Consider the following 18,788-nt stretch of genomic DNA (forward strand, 5'->3'; position numbering starts at 1 on the left):
TGCTGCCATTAATGTTTGTATTTTGTTGAAAAATAACAGATCAAATCAAAACTGTCCGGTGGTAAAATGAGTCAAAAGCAAAGTGTGCATTTTTAGTTTCAAATAATTCTGAACTTTATTTATAAAGAAGTTTGTTACAAAGTATACATACTTTGCAAGGACAAATTGCAATTAACAACAACCGCCTCATAACCATCACCAACCTTCTGCTGGTTTTGTGACCAGGGGTACATTGTACTATTTGGCCTCACCAAAAAAAAAAAAATCCCTTAATTGTGGCAGCTCTTGGAGAAGGAGATGATGACATCTCTCCTCCAGCAAATTCTTTGGTTAGTTTTCATGACGTGATGGAAAAGCATACATTTCTGAAGGTTAGTTATCACAGGTAACATTCAAAAGCACAGTAGAAGAAAGCTACAGTAATAATAATGTAAAAGTATATTTTTTGACAATGGCATGTGCGGTGGAACAACAATCAAGTTTTAAGGCATCAAAGGCAAACCACTAAGCCAGAGATAATACAAGTCGTACACGTTTGTAAAGGGCGAGGAAATCATCCTTGACATTCATTTTACAGGGGAAGGAAGACCACTTGTGATCCCTTTTGAATCCAAAACCCCCACCAACATTTATCTGCACCCAAAAAAAAAAAGACCTACATAAGCGATTTCTATGAAACTTGGTGGGGGGGTTGCAAGACATTGATTTATTTATTTTTTTAAATCCCCAATTTATTGAAGTGATTAACATCTCTCAGGGAGAAATTCCAATTCTGAAAACAAGATATTTTTAGTGGAGGTAATGATCATGCATGTACTAAACACCAATGAAGCTGGCTTGTAAAGATTTCACAATCCACCTGGCTCAAATATTGGTAGCAATAACTTGAATTTTGTCAAGTTGCAAAAAAAGCAAAACATATCGAATGGTCTAACACGCTTTTCGCACATTTTTCCTTTGGTAACTTCAATTGTCTTATCTGAACTTATTTGAAAACGGGGAATCGGATTATGAGTCGTTTACCGTTTACACCAGGCTGAAAACGACCACAGCGTAGATAATCAAGAGGACGAAGCCCCCGATGCCGAGTCCCAGGGACACGTGGTTCAGGGTCCTGGCCGTCCGACTGCACCGCTCAGCCGTTTGCCGATCCCCGCTGTGGTTTGCTTCTCGGGTCTGATGTAAAAAAAAGTCACATACGTAAATAAGAAGCAAAATGTTCAAGTCTGTGGCGCTTGTGAGTGGCTGCTGACGTTAAATACCTCCCTTTGACGTCATTCCAAAACCAATAACAAGCAGGCGGTGCTTTTATTGGCTCTTTAATATTTATAGCACAAGGCTTTATCCAACACAAAGTGTTTCAAGGGAGGCTTCAGCGGCCCACTTCTTCCATAACAAGATGAGAAAATAAATCAGCTGTCAGTGTCATGGTTGGTGTTTGTAATTGACTTTTGCATTCAAATCTGTCAAGCCGGTGAAATATTGAGGGAGGGACAGTACTGGTATGGGTATACCGTGCAACACCAGCAAGGTTTAGCAGGAGAACGTACCTTTGACACAAAGACCCCGACGGCCAGATGAAATCAAATGTTGCCCCCACCAAACAACTTCAAGTGTGGGTCTTTCTTTAACTGGACCCGCCCCTCCCCTGTAGAGTGCCGTGCCAACCCTAACGCCCGCCCGCCCGCCCTTGTTGTGGTGGTGGAGGAGGACCAAACGCTTGAAATTCCCTCTCAGCAGGGAATACAGGGATCACGTTACACTTTATGACTGTGAAGAAAAACAAGGCCGGCCAACTGTAAGACCCAATAAAGTTAGGAAGGACACTCCTTCTTATACTAACACACTTATGCAACGGAAATATCAAATAATCCTCAAAGATATGAATTTTGAGATGGTCTGGAGCCAAAATGGAGGTTCAAATTCCATGAATGGAGCGGCCCTATCATACACTTTGTTACATGAGTGTAGGTTTTGCTTTGTGGGACATACATAAGAAGGGGAATGTGGAAGTGGCAAGGTATGACAATTGCGGAAATCTGAGAGAGACCTATGTGAGCACATACAACACATGTGCGTGTGCTATACTGGTGCTGTGCGTAAGCTCACGATTGCCAGCAGCTGCCTTTCTCACTTTGTCGCCACTGTTCGAAACACAATGGCGCTGCTTTACTGTCCAAAAGGTTGTCGTGCACCGATTTTTCCATGCGTTGAACTTTAATCTGAAAAGTCATAAAAGACTCGGGGCCCTATTTTGAATGCGCGAGTCTAGCTAGCGCTTTGTGCGCCGTTGTGGGATGGAAACTAGACTTTCGCTTCCAGCCAATCCACGTCCTGTTCCACATTTGCATCAAAATGAGAATTGTCAACATTGCAGAAGCAAAAAAAAAAAAAATCATAAAAATCACCCTGCCTACGCAGTAACTGCTGAAGTCTAGTCTAGTCAATGGACATTGTATTAAAAGCACATGGACCTTTGTGTTAGTTTGAATGATCCCTTTAGTGAGGACGAGTACCCTTGTTGGCAGCCCAAGGGCACTTGATAACAACAGGAAATACGAATCATATTTTCAGCCCGAGAGAACAAACAGTGGCTGATATTGTCTGGGCTTCTTACTTGCTAACCATTTGGGGAACAAAGACGCGTTTGAGGACACAGTCACAGGACCCTTCTTGTATGGATGCTGCATTTCAAATTTCCTTCCTACCGAGAGATCAAATCATTAGGATTTGGAGCCTTGTTATTAGAAGATAACAATACACGCACTTGATTACGCAATGATGAATATGATCACGAGTGCCACGTACAAAAAGACAACATTCTTGTCATTGTTGACTTTGTTTTGTTAGCGAGTGAACAGGTGGAGATCTGGATTCAAAAAGGTCCCATTTAGCTCAAGTTCAATGATTAGTTGAACTAAGTATTCACGAGTACGCACATCTACTCGGCAAACTTGTCTTATTCTGAAGCATAGAAAATGTGAAGAAAAGAACTTTGGCATGGAATATGCTAACGTTAGCAAAAACATCAGCCAGGATTAATATCGCATGGAGTTCATCGACGGACGGACGGACGGACGGACGAGAGAGAGAGTTCAACGTGAGCCGTGCAGTGGATGAAGAAATGAGACTGTTTACATAAATTGGCGCCAGCAAAAGTCCGAGCGCTGCCAAAGATTGGTGGAGATGTAGCAGGCCCAGTGAGCTTGAGCGAGGGGGGAATTGGACTTGAAGATATCCAAAATAGGACAAGACAAGTAGTTACGAAAGCAAGACAAGCGTATTTAGAAAAGACAAGCTGCTGAAATTGCAGCCAGTCAGTCAGCCAGCCAGCCGGCTGCTGAAGGTGCAGCAAGCAAACTCAAATATGGGACTCATTTTTCTTAGCAGTTCAGCGAGGGAGCTGCTTTCTATCTTTCCCTACTCTATTAGTCACGTGCTATTGTAGAAAGCAATGATGTCCATTTCTTGGACAGTATTTCCCTAATGTGTTCCTGTAAGTGCATGACTTGCGCAACGTGCCCCGCCCCGCCCCCTCCCTCCCTTCCCTGCTATTGGGAGTATCTGTTTAGCATTCATCACAAGACCTCTCTGATGGTCCGTACATGGGCATTAAAAATAGCGTATTCAGGAAAATAAACTCCAGAACAGATTCAATAGTAATTTTAGGCTTGTTTTCTGGTGTGAGTTTTTTTCTTTTTTCTTTTAATTAAGATCTTACCAAAAAAAAAACCTCAATGTAGAGCAAAAGATCCCATAAATGAAACTAATGTGCTTCCCCTTGTTTTCCCAAAACATTCAAATGCATTCTCGGAACTGCTTATCCATCCCCCCTCCCTCCCTCCCTCCCTCCCTCCCTCCCCCCCTCCCTCCCTCCCTCCCTCCCCCCTCGCTCGCCAGGGTCGGTCGGTGGAATGCTGGAGCCCATCCAAGCTTACTTCAGGAGGTAATTATGCTGTATGGCTTTGAAAAGCAAAGTGGAAAGATGATGTAAAACAGGCATGTTTCTACAGTCTGGAGCTTGTCATGGGCAAAGCTTGTTTGTATGAAGGAAATTGAAGGAGAAACTGTCGCAATAACACAATAACCAATGAGATGGCACTTCTTTATCTTCGGTGCTTTCCTGACTCGGGGCTCTCAGCCAGCCGCTGCCAAGTAAGGTGGAAGAAGACAAAGTCAGCAGGATGGCCCTGTTGCACGGTGCATTGCGTGAGGCCTCCAACACATGGACCATGAGAAGAAAGAAGGAAAGAAATTGTGTCCCGGGATAGCAACATTTGTAGCTAGAAGAATGGAAGGTGGCTGAATGCAATGAGTGTTCACATTTGCCAATGTGATGAATGGGCATTTTGTTTTTCAGACGACGTTTCGTGCCGTCTGAGTCCATTTCTCAACGAGGAAATATTTCTGCATCATCGACAGCCACTCAAGTGTGTTTTTGCTTTCCACAGCTGCTGCAGCAGAAGTGGGAACTGAACTGGCTAAAAAGAGAAGCTATTCCTTGACATGGGGAACTTTGAATATGCTGCAGCCATTGTTTATTAAAACATGAATTTTGGTGGTAATAAAGCTCAAGTTTGACAAGATAACATGACTAACCAAGGCAGGAAACAATATATACGTGACATTGCTTTCCTGCCTGCCTCTGCCTTCTGGGCTGTAGACACACTGAGAAACAGGAAGCCAGCTCTGAACGTGGGTGGACCAGTTTCTCATAAATCTCATCTTCTAAGAGCCCTTAATGAAATCACCACAGATCATTTCCTGCCATGTTGTTGTGCAGATGCACGCTTACTGGGGAGCAAAGTGGTGAGGCTGAGGCTATGGGCACCCTTTTGCAACATCATATCATCTCTGCTGTGGCTGCACTTAAGACAAAGAGCAGGTCCAGTGAATGCTAGCTAAACATTAAACAGGAGCTGGGAGTGGCAGTATCACGCTTCAAACCTGTGTGCTGCAAAACGGGCCCATTGTAGTCTTTCGCTCTGGCGTCCTCATTTTGATGATAAAAAAAAACAGCACAAATTGTTGTTTTGTAGGTTCAAGTGTTAATATGTTATTGTGCTCTTGAATTCATGTTGCTGATCAATTGGAAATGATTATTGTTATTTACTGTTATTGTTCATATGCCAAAAATGATTCTAGTTGAAATAAGGATTTCATCTTTTTTTCCATTTCAGGCAAATTGATGCACTTCAAATTGTTTCTGTTACAAACGAAAAAGTTGATCTAATTATATTTCTAGATATTTCTTCCTTTTTTATGTTTTCTGTTTTCTTTAACGTTAACTCTTTGAATGCCGAGCATTCTCAGAAAAAAAACAAGCCCCATTTTTGAGGACGGAAGGACGGCCGGCCGGCCGGCTGAAAAATTTCTAATGACTTGAATTACTCACATTAATGGAGTAGACGAGGGCTGCAATTCCAAGAGGCAGGCAGCAGCAGATGAGCGTGAAGATGGAGTAGCACAGGTGGTCGTTGACAGGGTTCTCCAGCGGCCCACGCGTCACGAACACCGTGGGCTGAACGGTCACCATACCTTGCTGGGGCGGGTACGCTTGACCCGCCACGTACGGCTGCTGTCCGTGCGCAGGGCCGCCGCCATATGGCGGATATCCAGTATCCTGGAAGAGCCATGATTACAATATTCAATTCTACAGAACGGGTAGTGAATTTCACAACCACAGCCGTCATAAAACTACGTTTCGTACACGTTGTGAATTTGAGTCCACAATTCTCAACTCAACGCCGTCCTGTCCTCTGAGGTCAAAACTTGACATTAATAACCGAAAATTTCAATAAAATAAACAGGGCAGAATATCACCCTTTTTTGTATGTTTTTTACAAGGTCAGAAATTGTGTGGAGAGAACCATTTCAGAGCATTCATCAAAATGTTTGATTGTTTTCCAAAAGAAAAACAAGGACTTTATTATACCTAAATAAAGTAACATGCCGTTCGATTGTTTTTCAAAAGAAAAACATGACTTTTTATTAGATTTAAATAAATTAACATAACTTCACAAACAGGCATACGGGGGGAACTCACCGGAGCCTGTGGATAACCGCCGACTCCAGGATGGGGGTACCCTGGCCCTGGCTGGGGATACCCCGGCCCAGGCTGGTTGTAACCTGGGTACGGATTGTCCTGGTAGGGCGGAGGGGGCGCCTGGCCCATGGACGACTTCTCATTTGGCCATTCCTTCGGAGGTCCGCTGGGGTCCATAATAGTCTGCTTTCGGAAAGGAGAGACGGAAAACAGGACGCCGATAAGATCCAAGGTCAGTATCCTTTTGATAGAGATGGATACTTTTTGTACGTTTACCAAGTTAACCTCACTTTGACCTAGTGATGTTTGAAGAAACGAAGAGGCTTCGTCTTTGCAGAGCGGTGTCAGGTTGAGCGAGAAAACGCTACGGGTTCCTCAAAACACTTTCAAAATAAAAGCATCCATTCCAGACGTGCGTGACGTAGCAGATATCCGCAGCAGATATCCGCAGCAAATATTGGCATTTCAAAAATGTGCTCTATAAACGCAAATCATTTTATTAGATTGATCCTTAGTTGACAAAAATGCCCCCCTACTTTTAACGCATCGGTCGGTCACGCACGCACACTCGAAATACACAAATGAAAGTGCTTTTCGTATTTATTTGAACAATTCTTTAATTGGGACATAGCAGAAACTGTTTCCGAATGGTGATGGTGACATCAACTGCATTGCTCAAAGAAGCTAAATTGGAAAGTTAAAAGATGATCAGCAATTAGTAATACCACTCGAAATGTAACGTAGCTCATGGGTAATTATTACTCGGTGCATTTGATGTATTTGGCATGGATACATGAAACACGCGTTAGGCTGCTAATAGCATAGCTAATGTTTAGCTCTACCATTTTTCTTGAACACGCAATACAGAGTAGTGAGATACACTGACACAACTTCTGTATATAAGAAAATGTTTTGGTAATTGGTTTGCGTAACAGGTCACATCGACTTTAATAAATTCAAGCTTTTAACCCAAAGTGCTGAATAATTATGATAAAGTAAAAAAAAAAAATGGAATTCAATAACAGTGTGTGTTTTTAAATGCAAGTGTGTGTGTGTGTGTGTGTGTGTGTGTGTGTGTGTGTGTGTGTGTGTGTGTGTGTGTGTGTGTGTGTGTGTGTGTGCCGGGAAGAGCTGGCTACAGAGCAACTGTTATCACAACAAGCCAACATCTGACAACTTCCTGTTGGTTTCCCTAACGTTGAAAATCCCCGCCTCGAATAGGCTGCTGCTGCTGCTGCTGCTGCTGCTGCTTTTTCGGGGAAGTCGTGTTCTTGTGAACTTCTAGCAATCGCAAGCATGACCTGCAGACAAATGGGATGAAAGGGGTGACACACAAACGATTTGAATGTTATTATGGATTATTTACGTTTCCCTTCCTGCAGATGCAATTTCTTTATTCTGCTGGTCTCAAAAGCAAGTTAAAACAGCAGCAGCAAAAGCAAAAGCAAAACCAAACAGGCCGTTACCAGCTAGCACGGGTTGCCCAACGTTTCGGCTGTTTGAATTTCAGCTATTTTGTTTTTGTCTTGCTGGTACACGATGACTCCCAGAGTACCAGCACAAAACCACAGCAAAACCAAGGGTTAGTTCATTTGATTTTTCGAGTCCATTCATAGTCGACAAATGAATGGAGTAAACATAAGTTTAGACTTTGGCAGGATGGTGATCAAATTGTCAATATTTCAACAGCAAAGATTACTCTGTTTCCAGTTGTTGATGTTTTTTTTGGAGCCGCTATGTGAATGTGACTTGGCCAGGGCCTTGAGCAGCATTTGTCACGTCTGCTCGATGAGTTGACATTACCTTGGTCATTTAGCATTGCCTGAACGTTGCTTCCTGTCCTCCTCCTATAGAAAGATGAGCACCATAAGTGAGACAAGACAAATCCCTTTTTCCACACTTTTAACTGTAATCTTGCAAGCATGCTTTAGTGCACCTTTTGTCTTGCTTGAACTTGCACCTGCAGTGGCCACCTGTGCCAAGAGAAAAGTGGAGCTTTTATGTGATACGGGAGATCATTCTTTTATTATCTTTGGACGGTTCTACATGACTGTAAAAGGAACTGTGTGTGTGTGTTTGCATCTTACTGAACAGGATGGTAATGCCAATAAGACAAAGGACCGCTGCGAGGATCAGACCTCCAACACGCAGTCTGTGGTAGTCTGTGGAGAGCGGGATTTCCATAAGATGACACAAAAGCAGGTCATATCATCAAACAGCTCAAATAAGAGTATTTACCAAAGGTAAATGGGTCATCCTCAGCTGTAAGACACAAAACAAAGTTGGTTTGAGGATCAGGTAAAGGAAATCATGTCAGAAAAGATCCAGGACTGTTAGGACAAGAGATTTGAACAAATGTTCTCGTTCATTGATGGCCAGAGGATCCAACCAGCACGTCTACAAAGAGATCCTGTGAACTTTGATTCGTTCCGTGAGCAAGAAGAGGCGACAATTGATTTTGTGACAGTCCTAGAACTTTCAGCAGGAACATAAAAGTCAACACAATGTGAAATGAGTGGACACTATGACCTAGTTTTAGGTCCTAACTAATGATTGACCACCAGTGTCAAGATGGGGTTTTTTTGGGGCAAAAATATACACCCAGTCAGGGCATTCTTACGTTTCTGTTCTTCAGCAATCACCAGCGAGATGGCTGGAAAAGATGGGAGAAGCACATCATCAAAATGATTATTTTTCAAATAGCAGCAAAAACAAAAACATAAGAGTCATTAAAATATAGATAGTCATGATCATTGTGTGTTTTTTCTTTTTTTAAATATCTTTTCTTTGAACAAAATAAACATTTGGTTGTACTTTTATATTAGTCAAGATTACTTTATAGGAGCCTAAAATGGAACATAATGTCCATCCGTGCAAGCATTTTCTTAACCGCTTAGCCTCACAAGGGTCGCGGATGTTTTTTTTTTTTTTTCTTTAACGTTCACATGCAGAAAATGGCCAACAGAGGGCGGCAGTGCTTCACTTGCCAACCCGGATTGCATGTTCTTTCGTTCGACTACTTCCAGAGTTCTAATTATTCAGACTTGTGGATAATCTTGGATGACATAGAATGTAATTAATTTGACTCACTTGTCATTAACACCAAAGCACAGATCTTTGACATCTTCTCGCTTGCTCACCTGTAAGATAGAAATGGATATCAACAAGGATGCAAAACACAACTAATGGTGATTATTACATGCATGAAGTACTTCAAAATGTATCCGGGGTCAGACAGTTTTATTTCTTGCAACCACTTGATGTAATGAAATTGAGTAAATTCAACAACAACAAAATTTTGGCCTAGTCCTTTGTTCTCATGTGAAAATATGAAATGACCTTTCACCTGTTTGCCAACTTCATTCCTAACATGATGACAATGAAAAGATTATTTGGAGCTGCTGCACTCCTGCTACTCCAATGAACAAATGCTCGCTTGTGAATATATTAGCTCCAGTAACAATGGTGCCAATAAGCACAATGTCTTCCAATTTGACTGCCAAAGCTGATTTCAGCCAAGACTTTTGTGCAATTGCACAAATCGTTCATAGCCTTCTATTTTTTTCAAACTTTATGACATTAAATATGAATCATGCATGTCCCCTAAGAGATGCTGTTTTTACAAATTGGCTTTCTCGGCTGACAGAAAAATCCATGACAACGTTGTTAGCGTGCACTAAGCCTTCAAAGCTCCTTCTTGTCCGAATGTTAATCCTATTTTCTAACGTCCTAATATAAAATACGTATACGTATGGAATTTCTTTGACGAGTGGTATATAATTCGATCCCAAAGCATTTCGGGGCGTCTACGTAACGATGACGACACAGCAAAGGGTAAGAAAAACATCTTCTGCGTCACTGCAGTGATTTTCCACGAGTGCACTTTTCCGCTGAGAGCTCAAGAGCAAACACACCTGGGCCTGTTGTCTTGCACCCATGACATACTACGTAGTACATTCACTTCATCTGTAAATGTGCTGCTGCTGCCTGTAGATCTACGAGAACAGTTCATTTATGGTGTCGCTTACCGGTGAGCAAATCACGTTGTTAGTGCACGAACAAACGGAGCTCAGAGTGAAAACTAAGATCTGGAAAACAAAAAGGCTGTGCTGATGGAAAGAGGAAGAGCAGGGCAAAGTGCTTCTTCACTCTTGGTGCTTCTCCACAGCAACCCAGGATGAGGCAGTGAGAATGTGCAGCATGGGAAATGAGCCAACAACCACAAGAGGACGCTTAACCTCAGGAGACAGACAGACAGACAGAGGAGGATCATGGTGAGAAGACTGAAAGAGGAGAGAAAAGGGCAGAGAGTAAGAAGAAGAGAAGCCCCAGGGGGGGGGGCAAACTGAAGGTGAGAAAACTAAAAGGCCAAGTTGGGTGTGTGATTCCAGATACAAGGACAAACAAAGTGCATAGGGTGGGCGGAGACGAATTGACGGCAACGCTGCCGCCACTGCCGCCGCTTCTCTTGTGGAGTTGAAATGTTAGTTCAAGGTGGAGACAGCAGGAAGCAAGAGCTCATGTGCACAGTCAAACTTCAGCACGGCTGCTGCCATCCCAGAATTTTGCTAAAAAAGGAGATAGATATATCGTCATTGTCGTCATTGTTCCTGTGTGTGTGCGTTCCTGTAGAACACTACAAAGACAGCTGTTGTTGTGTGGCATTTTTTTGTTCCTACATGGGCAGCACTGGATTCCACATTTTCACACAAGCCTGAGAAACAGACGCTAGTATAGTTGAACTACTTTCATGACAAAGTGAAAAGTTTCATCCTGAAGGAATTAGTGAGTGAGGAAAAGAGAGGGAGCGCTTGTGAAAGGAAGGAGTGACACTGTCAGGAAAGGAAAGGAAAGGAAAGGGAAGGGGGGGGAAAGGGAGTGATACATACTGAGGCAGTGAGTCACATTCTTTTGTCATTGAGGGCCATCAGGAAGGACTTCCCTCCAGAAAACATTTACCAAAGGTTGTATCAGGTATTGAGAAGGCATTTTTGGATAAGAACATCAGAAGGAAAAAGTTGCAATTATTTCCCCATGGAGATGCCCTCTCTTGGCCGTTCTTTCCTAGTCCGTTTGTTTCTTTCTATCTCCAGTCATACAAGGACAGAAGAAAGGAGAGTCTGTCTCGTCTCGTCTCGTCTGGAAAAGGAAAGATAGATCAAGCTGTCTCTGTCTGGCCAACGTTTGCGAGGGTTGTGCATATTGATTTTTCGTTCAGGGTCGTAAAGACTTTTGTCGACAGTTGTAATTGTCGCCGCCAGTTTTTCTGGTGACAAGAAAACACATTCAAACGAGTGGCAAATGTTTGCCGCTTTGAACCAACCCTAATGAAGATTAGGAGCCGGTTCATGCTGAAGCCAGACACAAAAGCCGTAACGTGGACGCTAAAATAAACGATTCAAGGCCAAGCGACGGGAATCACGGTGAAAATGGCCAATTTGCGGCAGGCCGGGAATTTCTCTCTCTGGCGATTGAGCGCAAAACAATGCTAGCGCTGACCAAAGTTTAATACTAGCTTGAACCTGTCTCACCAGATTCAACCAACAATATTCCAAAAAGTGGTCAATCAAACGTCTCATCAGAAGTCAAGCCTGTGATGCTCACACTCGCTAGCTAGCATAATATTGTGCAATTCCCTTCATATCTAAATTTTGCATTTTGTTTCTGGAACGGCATTTCACACCATCCTTTGGTCATACAACTTTTTTGAAAGGAACTTTTATAAAGAGCAAACGTATCTAATCTATTTAGTTGGGTGTTACATGACCTATGAGGTTTTTTTTTCTGCTTCATTTGCAACGCACATTTCAAGCCATCCATTTTCTGAAGCTGACTTCAGGCAGTAGGCAGGCGGGGGACACCCTGAACTGGTTACCAGAAGCAAGCACACATTTCATTTAAGTTATTGTTTTATACTTTTTTTTTTTTAATCCTCCAACATCTGAACTGTTCAATTACGAGGAGCTCAAGTCATTCATGAAAATACTACCACGATCTTGAGGAAATTACATTTCGAAATGATAATGGAGAGCTTTCATTGAGAGAATATCAATCAATACTAAATGAACATTTGAAACCATGAATTGGGGTTGGGAGCTAAAGCACCCGCTAGAAACTATACGTCACTAAACTCAATAGTTGCAATAGTTGTGATATGACTTCTCCAGAATGCGCATTCATTTGAAGGGCACATCTATTTACATCTATTTGTCCAAGTCCACAGCAGTACGTTTATCAGCTGGCCTTTTTCACACGCGCACGCACGCATGCACAGAATAGAAAGGCGCAGTAATGCCTGTTAAATGAAATAATCATGTGCATACATTTAGATGCTTTTTCACAGAATGAGTGTCACTCTTTTCTTTTTGAAAGTCAGTCGATCAGCTATTGTTCCTCCCTCCCCCCCTCCACGGTTGTTGAGTATTGTAAGAGATGATTGAAAAAGATCAAAAGTTTGAAGCAGTTTTAGTAAGCACGACACAGAGCGTCTTATTATGCTGCGTATTGCTTTGCGCGAGGAACCAACCACACTACATATGTCAACTGACTTGAAAGATGCTCCGAAAATGGAGCTTGATTAGCACATATCCTAAAGGAGGAGGAGATTTCAAAAAGTCACTTCTAAACGCTTCGTTTGACTTACCCTCGACAGACGGGAATCCCCAAAAAAAGTTTGTCACGAAGACGATGGAAGATCACGCGACACAATCGCCGCCGTGGATTCTTGTGGGTCAGCGTCCGTCACCACCCAAACGCTCCCTCCACAGGTTGGCAGGAGTTTGCAAATAGGAAGTTCAAAAGAGCGTGGACTCGTGTTCCGATCCCAAATCGGTTTCTATGTCGCAACAAGCAGCTGAGGGGGGATGTTCTGACGAACCGGGCTGATTCTGGGTCAGGTCGAGCAATCTGGATGGGAGGGGGAGTGTCGCTCTCTCGCTCTCTGGCTCACTCGCTCGCTCGCTCGCTCCAGTGTTTACTCAACGAGAGAGAACATGTCGAGTTCGTTCGCTCCCTTCATTGATTCACCCATCAACCTTTACGCACTGACATTAGTTCCAAGGCTTCCATGTTGTATCGTATACAATATGATATCTTTTTATTTCATTTCTCTTATTGAAATATTTGACCAAAGGAACGAGCTCCTAAAACATGTCATTCATGCATTAATGCTTGAGCAAGTGTTATTATATAACATTTTGCATTTGCAATAGATTTGCGCTTACTTAGATCTTATGAAAGCAACAAGTCTTGAGAAGTCTTGTCTACCATTTTTTTTTTTTTTTTTCTTCCCCACCCTGAAATTTGCGGATCAACCTGAGGTGGCGCGTTTCCTCCAATCCTTCTCCTGTCGGTTCTTGTCCCACAAGAAAACCAGTTTGGCAGGTTCCATATCAGATTTCACTGCTGTCATCTTTGTCTTTCCTGCAATGGGAGGAGAGAGGGAGGGGGGTCAGAGGGAGGGGAGGGGAGGGAAGGCAGCAGTTAGCTATTTAGCATGGTGGAAAACAAACAAACAAAAAACAGACAAACGGATTAGGGGAGGCTGTTTGCAAATTCACTCAATAGTAGGGGGGGGGGGGGGGGGAGTTAAAAAACAGAGATAAATAATCTTACTTGGAGCCTCTGGAGCACTTGTTGTCTGTGAAAGAAAACCAAGGTCATTTGGTTAAAGGAGATCACAGATTATTGTGTGATCATCATCATCTGTGGAGTGACAAGCTTTCATGGAAGAGCAATTATGTCTGAAAGCTCATCACTCATTATAAAAAAAAAAGGAAGAAATTATTATATGACAGAATATTGACTCGTTCTTAAAGAATGACCCAAGGCAATGTGAAATAATGTCAATAATGCAACTTGAATTTCCGTTTGAGTGCGCGGCACTTACACAGTATAACAGCAAGTCCTCCGATGAATAAAAAGCCTGAACAGATCAGACCCGCAATTCGAAGCCTTTCATAGTCTGTGAAAAGAAAAAAAAAAGGTTTACACATTGAAGGGATTCACTTCTCTTCCACGTTGATCTAGTTTATATAAGTAAATATATCATAAGAAATGAAATCAATTTTCCATTCAGGCACGTTGTATAAGAGCAAAGACTTTTTTTTTTTTTGGGCCAGAATAAATCTGTTCATTTTGGAAATATATCGAAATACACAATGAGCCCTTTCAATAGATAAAATTGAGGATGTGTACTTACTATAAACAAATGCACCTACACAGCAAACAGGAGAGACAGAAAACAGCAAGGTTACGTTTCTCCACCCACCAACCAGTTTACAATCCAAGGCAGACGAGGGGGGGGGGGGGGCAAAGTTTTCGCCTTACCTGCTTCAGTTTCAGCGAAGAGACTGAAGAGTACTACAAGAAGAGAAAAACAGACAATATCTTACTTGTGGAATTGCTTGTTAGCCTGAAGCTAATGGGGCACTCTTTCTTTCTTTATTATTTATTGTATTTCTTATTATTTATTAATTATTACTATGAAAGGAAAATGTGTCATGACAAGAAATAAATGCTGTACTTGAAGAATACTGTGGATTTATTTTGCATGCTACCTGCTATTACTGCTAGCAGTGTGAAATGTCCCATCTTCAACTCTGTTTGGACAGAAAGGAGAGAGAGAGGTCAAAGAAAACATCAGAGTGAAATTGAATAGGACATGCTATTTGGTTCTCATGACTTTGCCCTTGCTTTGGACATGCGCATGCACCAACACTAACACTGGCACATGCACGCACACACACACACACGCACGCACGCACACACACTCTTTAGAAGGCACGTCCTTGGGGTGTGAAAGGGCACAATCCCGTCAGCAGGGATGCACTTGGCATGTTTGGAGAAAAAACAGCAAAGTTTCCAATCAACTTTCATAAAACCCTTCTTAAATACACACAGAGACAAAAGCAAAGGTCTTACGTAATCAAACCTTATTAAACAAAATCTTGGAAAAGAACAAGTCCATCTAATTTGGTGTCATTTTCCATTTCTATTAATGAGTAGACATTTCGAACCTTTTTGTTGTGTGACAGAAATGCTCTATTTAGAAACTCACCTTTGACCTTGCAAAGTAATGAAGCAGAAGCAAGGTGAACTTCCAAAAGTCAATTTGAAAATGAGCCAAAGCATTTGTTTTTTTCTGTTCTGATCTGCTACGTGCATCTCTTGGAGTGAGTCCACCCCAAATGGAAGGCATGAAAATATAGTAGAAAAAATATTTTGCATCATGACCTCTGGGTCACAGTGACTATCAGCTAGCATGACATTGATGAAGGCCACGCAGATGTTTGACTTTCAAATCTCAAAGATTGCAACAACACCAACACTTACTCTTCATTTTAAACTTTTGTTCTTCTTGATATCATTTTGATTTTCATTAACTTGCAAGAAAACTCAAAGCAACCTATTTAAAGAAAGCTGCTTAATGCTTACCTGAGCAAATGGTGCAAATGGTGTGCGAATTGTTCTCAGCGGCAGCCTGGACAGAAGTCTTTATTTTCAGTAGCACCTGTTTTTGTTTCACCTGCTCCTCCTCTTTGTTTGGAGTATAAACCATAGTGTATGTGCATGTGAAAGCATGTGCGTACGAGTGTGTGACATGCAGGGGTGACTTGGTCGCACCTCGCTTGGAGGCAGGCCAACGAAATGTTTTCCCATAAACACATTGTCAAATAGCTAGTGAAAGCACTTGATGTTGAATACTGATTTTCAACAAAAATAAATGAAAACACAAATAAATAAATAAATGAATAAAACAAGCAAGTAAATAAATACACAGCCCCATTTCAATGAGCATTTTCAGAACGGCTCTCATATATTTATCAAAAATGGTCTGATTCCTCTGAGCAGGACGCCTTGTCAGTATACTAAAAAATGTTTTCAAAATGTCTCGGGTGTGAAGGGTGCCCTCTCCCGACTGCCTGAAATTGTTTTCATACACCTTGAGGCTGAAATTGCGTCCCTTTGACCAATTCATGAATGGAATAATAGTCCATTGGATTACAAAACGGTTTGATAGTGACAGCCATAAATGAATGTGATTTATTTTTAATATTATTTCATAATGTCCAAACTTTGCATACACCTCACACGACTGTATTTTAACATTGCTTATTGGTTAGAAAAGAAAGTCAAGGGCAGTAGGCCTGAAGCTACTTTTTCCCAACACACACAGTTAGTTGTGCTGTTATGGTGGCATTTGGTGTGTTTGGCTCTAAACAGTACGTGGAAGTGCTTAGAGGAGCTTACATATCTGACAAGCCCGCCCGTCAATCAACACTTGCAACAAAACAAACTCTCATTCTTGCACTAGATGCACAAAGAAGTTTTAAGGAAGCAGCTGAAGCAACACAAGAATTCTCTCGCTCCCTCCCTCCCTCCCTCCCTCCCGCTGGCTGGCTGATGTGCGTGCGTGCGTGCGTGTGTATGTCTGTCTGTCTAACGCAACAGGTGTCACAACACAAATGGAATTGGTCTTTTTTTTTTGGTTCATAATTTGTTAATTTTAAACAAAACACCTCCAAGCACTGTCCCACACCTAAACATCTCTGTCACATTCATTTCAACTGATTAGAATGTGTCAATAAAACCTCAGAAAAAAAATGGCTGAATTTTGTTTTGTTTATTAATATATGTGTATTTTTGGGATATTTTATGATGTCTTTTTTTTCCAGTTCATATTGGCAAATGATTGGTTTCAAGCCTGGTTTGGTCACCTGATTTACTGTTTTGAAGGTGATGTTATCAATCCTTCTCCTTATTCTTCTCAACATCTTTGGCTATAATTGAGAGTATGTCATCTTCATCTTCTTTGCCCCCTGCAGGTAAAAAAAACATGGCAACTTGAACAACTTCAAGTAATTGCTCGCCATATCAACATGTCGGTTCACTACTTACGGAAACACTTGCGGAAGCCCTCGGATCTTTGCAGATATACGTACAGCAAAGCAAATACCAGGATGATACCGAAGAAGGCCCCGATAGCGCAGCCAATGAGGATTGCCAAGTAACCGCCATTATCTAAAGAAACACATTCGACGTGGAAGATAAGAATGGCAAGAAATGATGGATGGAGTGGTGGTCCTCACCATAAACACGTAGAGTGGCAGTGGAGCGGCCCAAATCATTTGGCAGCTGACAAACGACTCTGGTGTTATTGTCTGAATTGGAGGTTCCTTTGAAGGTCCACACAGCCAGCGATTGTCCGTTTTTTATAAAACAACTTCCATAAAGAGCCTATGGACATACGGAGAAGACTGCATGCAATTATTAATAATCACGTCTTACATTTTTGTTGGATTGTAGTCAATTTCTTGCTTAAAATGCAAGGCAACATCTTCTGTTTTCTGACCTGGGGGATATCTTCCACACGGCCACCAGGGCAGGTGAGGCTGTAATTTCCGTGACCCCCGGATAAATTGAACGTGACGGCGGGAGATGTTTCAGGCACAGCGCAGGTAAACACGGCGGGGTCCCCCACAAACACCGAGACATCCTCTGGTGGGATCAAAATCTCCGCTGCCGTGTTGGGAGATACGGTGGTCGCATTTTGTGCTGCAAGGGAGACACGTACCTCACCAAAGTTAAGGCTTAATAAAAGAAATATCAAATAAAAGAAATAAAAGAAAAAGAAAATTCAATAAAATGCAGTTTTTAAATGTTCATTAGAGTTTTTTGAGCAGAAAATAATCTTCAAAGCTACTGTGTGAAAAAAAAGTACCTGTTCACCTTGTTCAATGAGGAACTGACTGTGGCTAAACACATTTTTGGAGTTCATTTTCACTGACGCCACGCAAGCCTGTTTACCTCCAGCCATGCTGACTGTATTATCTTTGAATATTTACATTTGTTTTATGAGAAATATTTAGGTGTGACATCCATGCAAAACAATAATACGCCACTGTAAAAAGTCAAGATTAGCTGTTTCAAAAAAAAAACAAAGCACATACCTGATGAGGGTTGAAGGATGTGGATCAAGATCAGCAGCAGCAGGAACGGGTTCATGCGCTTCCTCATCCTCAATCTGTTCAAATGTGGACATGCTCACTTCATAACAAAGTTAACAAGTGACAATATTATTCAGTCCTGTCACGCAATCATGTTTCAGAAAAACAGTTAAGGCAATTGAAAAAAGATTCTCAAAAGAATCAAACAAAGACTAATGATTTGTGAACGTTCACTGTTTGAGCGGGTCAGAAATACTTTGTTCTGGTCTTCAGGATGAAGAATACAAAAGAAAGTTCATGATTTGAAACGGAGCTTTTCAATTGTCCAGCTACATTTCATACAAATCTGTTCAATATAAGGAAGTGAAGGAATAATAATCAAACATAACTGACCTTGAATAAAATCTTTCCACCTCTTAAACGATGATACCGACACCGCTTTGGAGATAAACCCGATCGATTGCTCCAAATAATAAATTAGGGCTCATCAAACAAATGGATCATCTTCCGTCTTCTTTCAGGTGCAGAGCAGAGGATGAGCGTGAGAGCAAAGTCAAAGAAAGGAAGAAGAAAGAAAGCAAACAGGTTGAGCTGGCTTCAAGTGGCTGTGATTTAGATTTTTTTGCTTTTGCACACACGGCCAAGAAAAATAGAGGCAGCGTGGAAACATGCAAGTGGCTCATTAGACAGCCATGATCACTCCTCAGAAGACTTCCTGTATTTTTTTTTTTTTTTTTTAACTTGCTCACCATTTTGCTGAAAGATGCTCAGGCTCCGTAATCACTGCAAGACCT

At 41.8% G+C, this 18,788-nt stretch overlaps 4 protein-coding genes across 6 annotated transcripts; all 4 read right to left on the reverse strand.

Moving 5' to 3' along the window:
- Positions 1-89: 89 nt before the first annotated feature.
- LOC125974706 (proline-rich transmembrane protein 1) lies at positions 90-6,481 on the reverse strand. Of its 3 annotated transcripts, none has more exons than XM_049729479.1 (4): positions 6,337-6,481; positions 6,047-6,229; positions 5,396-5,623; positions 90-1,176 (listed from the first exon to the last, which is right to left on the reverse strand). In XM_049729479.1, exons 2-4 carry the CDS (start codon positions 6,221-6,223, stop codon positions 1,027-1,029), a joined length of 555 nt encoding a protein of 184 aa, XP_049585436.1. In that variant the 5' UTR covers positions 6,224-6,229; positions 6,337-6,481; the 3' UTR covers positions 90-1,026. The 3 variants fall into 3 exon arrangements, with proteins under 3 accessions (XP_049585436.1, XP_049585435.1, XP_049585434.1); XM_049729478.2 differs by having other exon boundaries at positions 6,323-6,454; XM_049729477.2 differs by having other exon boundaries at positions 6,047-6,398.
- A 147-nt stretch (positions 6,482-6,628) lies between these two features.
- On the reverse strand, positions 6,629-12,943 carry LOC125974713 (FXYD domain-containing ion transport regulator 3). The gene is made up of 8 exons (XM_049729487.1): positions 12,690-12,943; positions 9,137-9,186; positions 8,667-8,699; positions 8,285-8,308; positions 8,134-8,208; positions 7,983-8,019; positions 7,850-7,893; positions 6,629-7,347 (listed from the first exon to the last, which is right to left on the reverse strand). The coding sequence occupies exons 2-8, from the start codon at positions 9,168-9,170 to the stop codon at positions 7,328-7,330; spliced, it is 267 nt and encodes an 88-aa protein (XP_049585444.1). The 5' UTR covers positions 9,171-9,186; positions 12,690-12,943; the 3' UTR covers positions 6,629-7,327.
- A 165-nt stretch (positions 12,944-13,108) lies between these two features.
- On the reverse strand, positions 13,109-15,765 carry LOC125974712 (FXYD domain-containing ion transport regulator 11). The gene is made up of 7 exons (XM_049729486.2): positions 15,482-15,765; positions 14,605-14,646; positions 14,375-14,407; positions 14,247-14,261; positions 13,935-14,009; positions 13,661-13,685; positions 13,109-13,468 (listed from the first exon to the last, which is right to left on the reverse strand). Exons 1-7 carry the CDS (start codon positions 15,603-15,605, stop codon positions 13,438-13,440), a joined length of 345 nt encoding a protein of 114 aa, XP_049585443.1. The 5' UTR covers positions 15,606-15,765; the 3' UTR covers positions 13,109-13,437.
- Positions 15,766-16,655: 890 nt separating this feature from the next.
- LOC125974699 (uncharacterized) lies at positions 16,656-18,567 on the reverse strand. The gene is made up of 6 exons (XM_049729468.2): positions 18,388-18,567; positions 17,998-18,071; positions 17,400-17,602; positions 17,137-17,284; positions 16,946-17,068; positions 16,656-16,866 (listed from the first exon to the last, which is right to left on the reverse strand). Exons 2-6 carry the CDS (start codon positions 18,062-18,064, stop codon positions 16,793-16,795), a joined length of 615 nt encoding a protein of 204 aa, XP_049585425.1. The 5' UTR covers positions 18,065-18,071; positions 18,388-18,567; the 3' UTR covers positions 16,656-16,792.
- Positions 18,568-18,788: the final 221 nt, after the last annotated feature.

Source organism: Syngnathus scovelli, chromosome 9, assembly GCF_024217435.2.
Source record: "Syngnathus scovelli strain Florida chromosome 9, RoL_Ssco_1.2, whole genome shotgun sequence".
Lineage (NCBI taxonomy): Eukaryota > Metazoa > Chordata > Actinopteri > Syngnathiformes > Syngnathidae > Syngnathus > Syngnathus scovelli.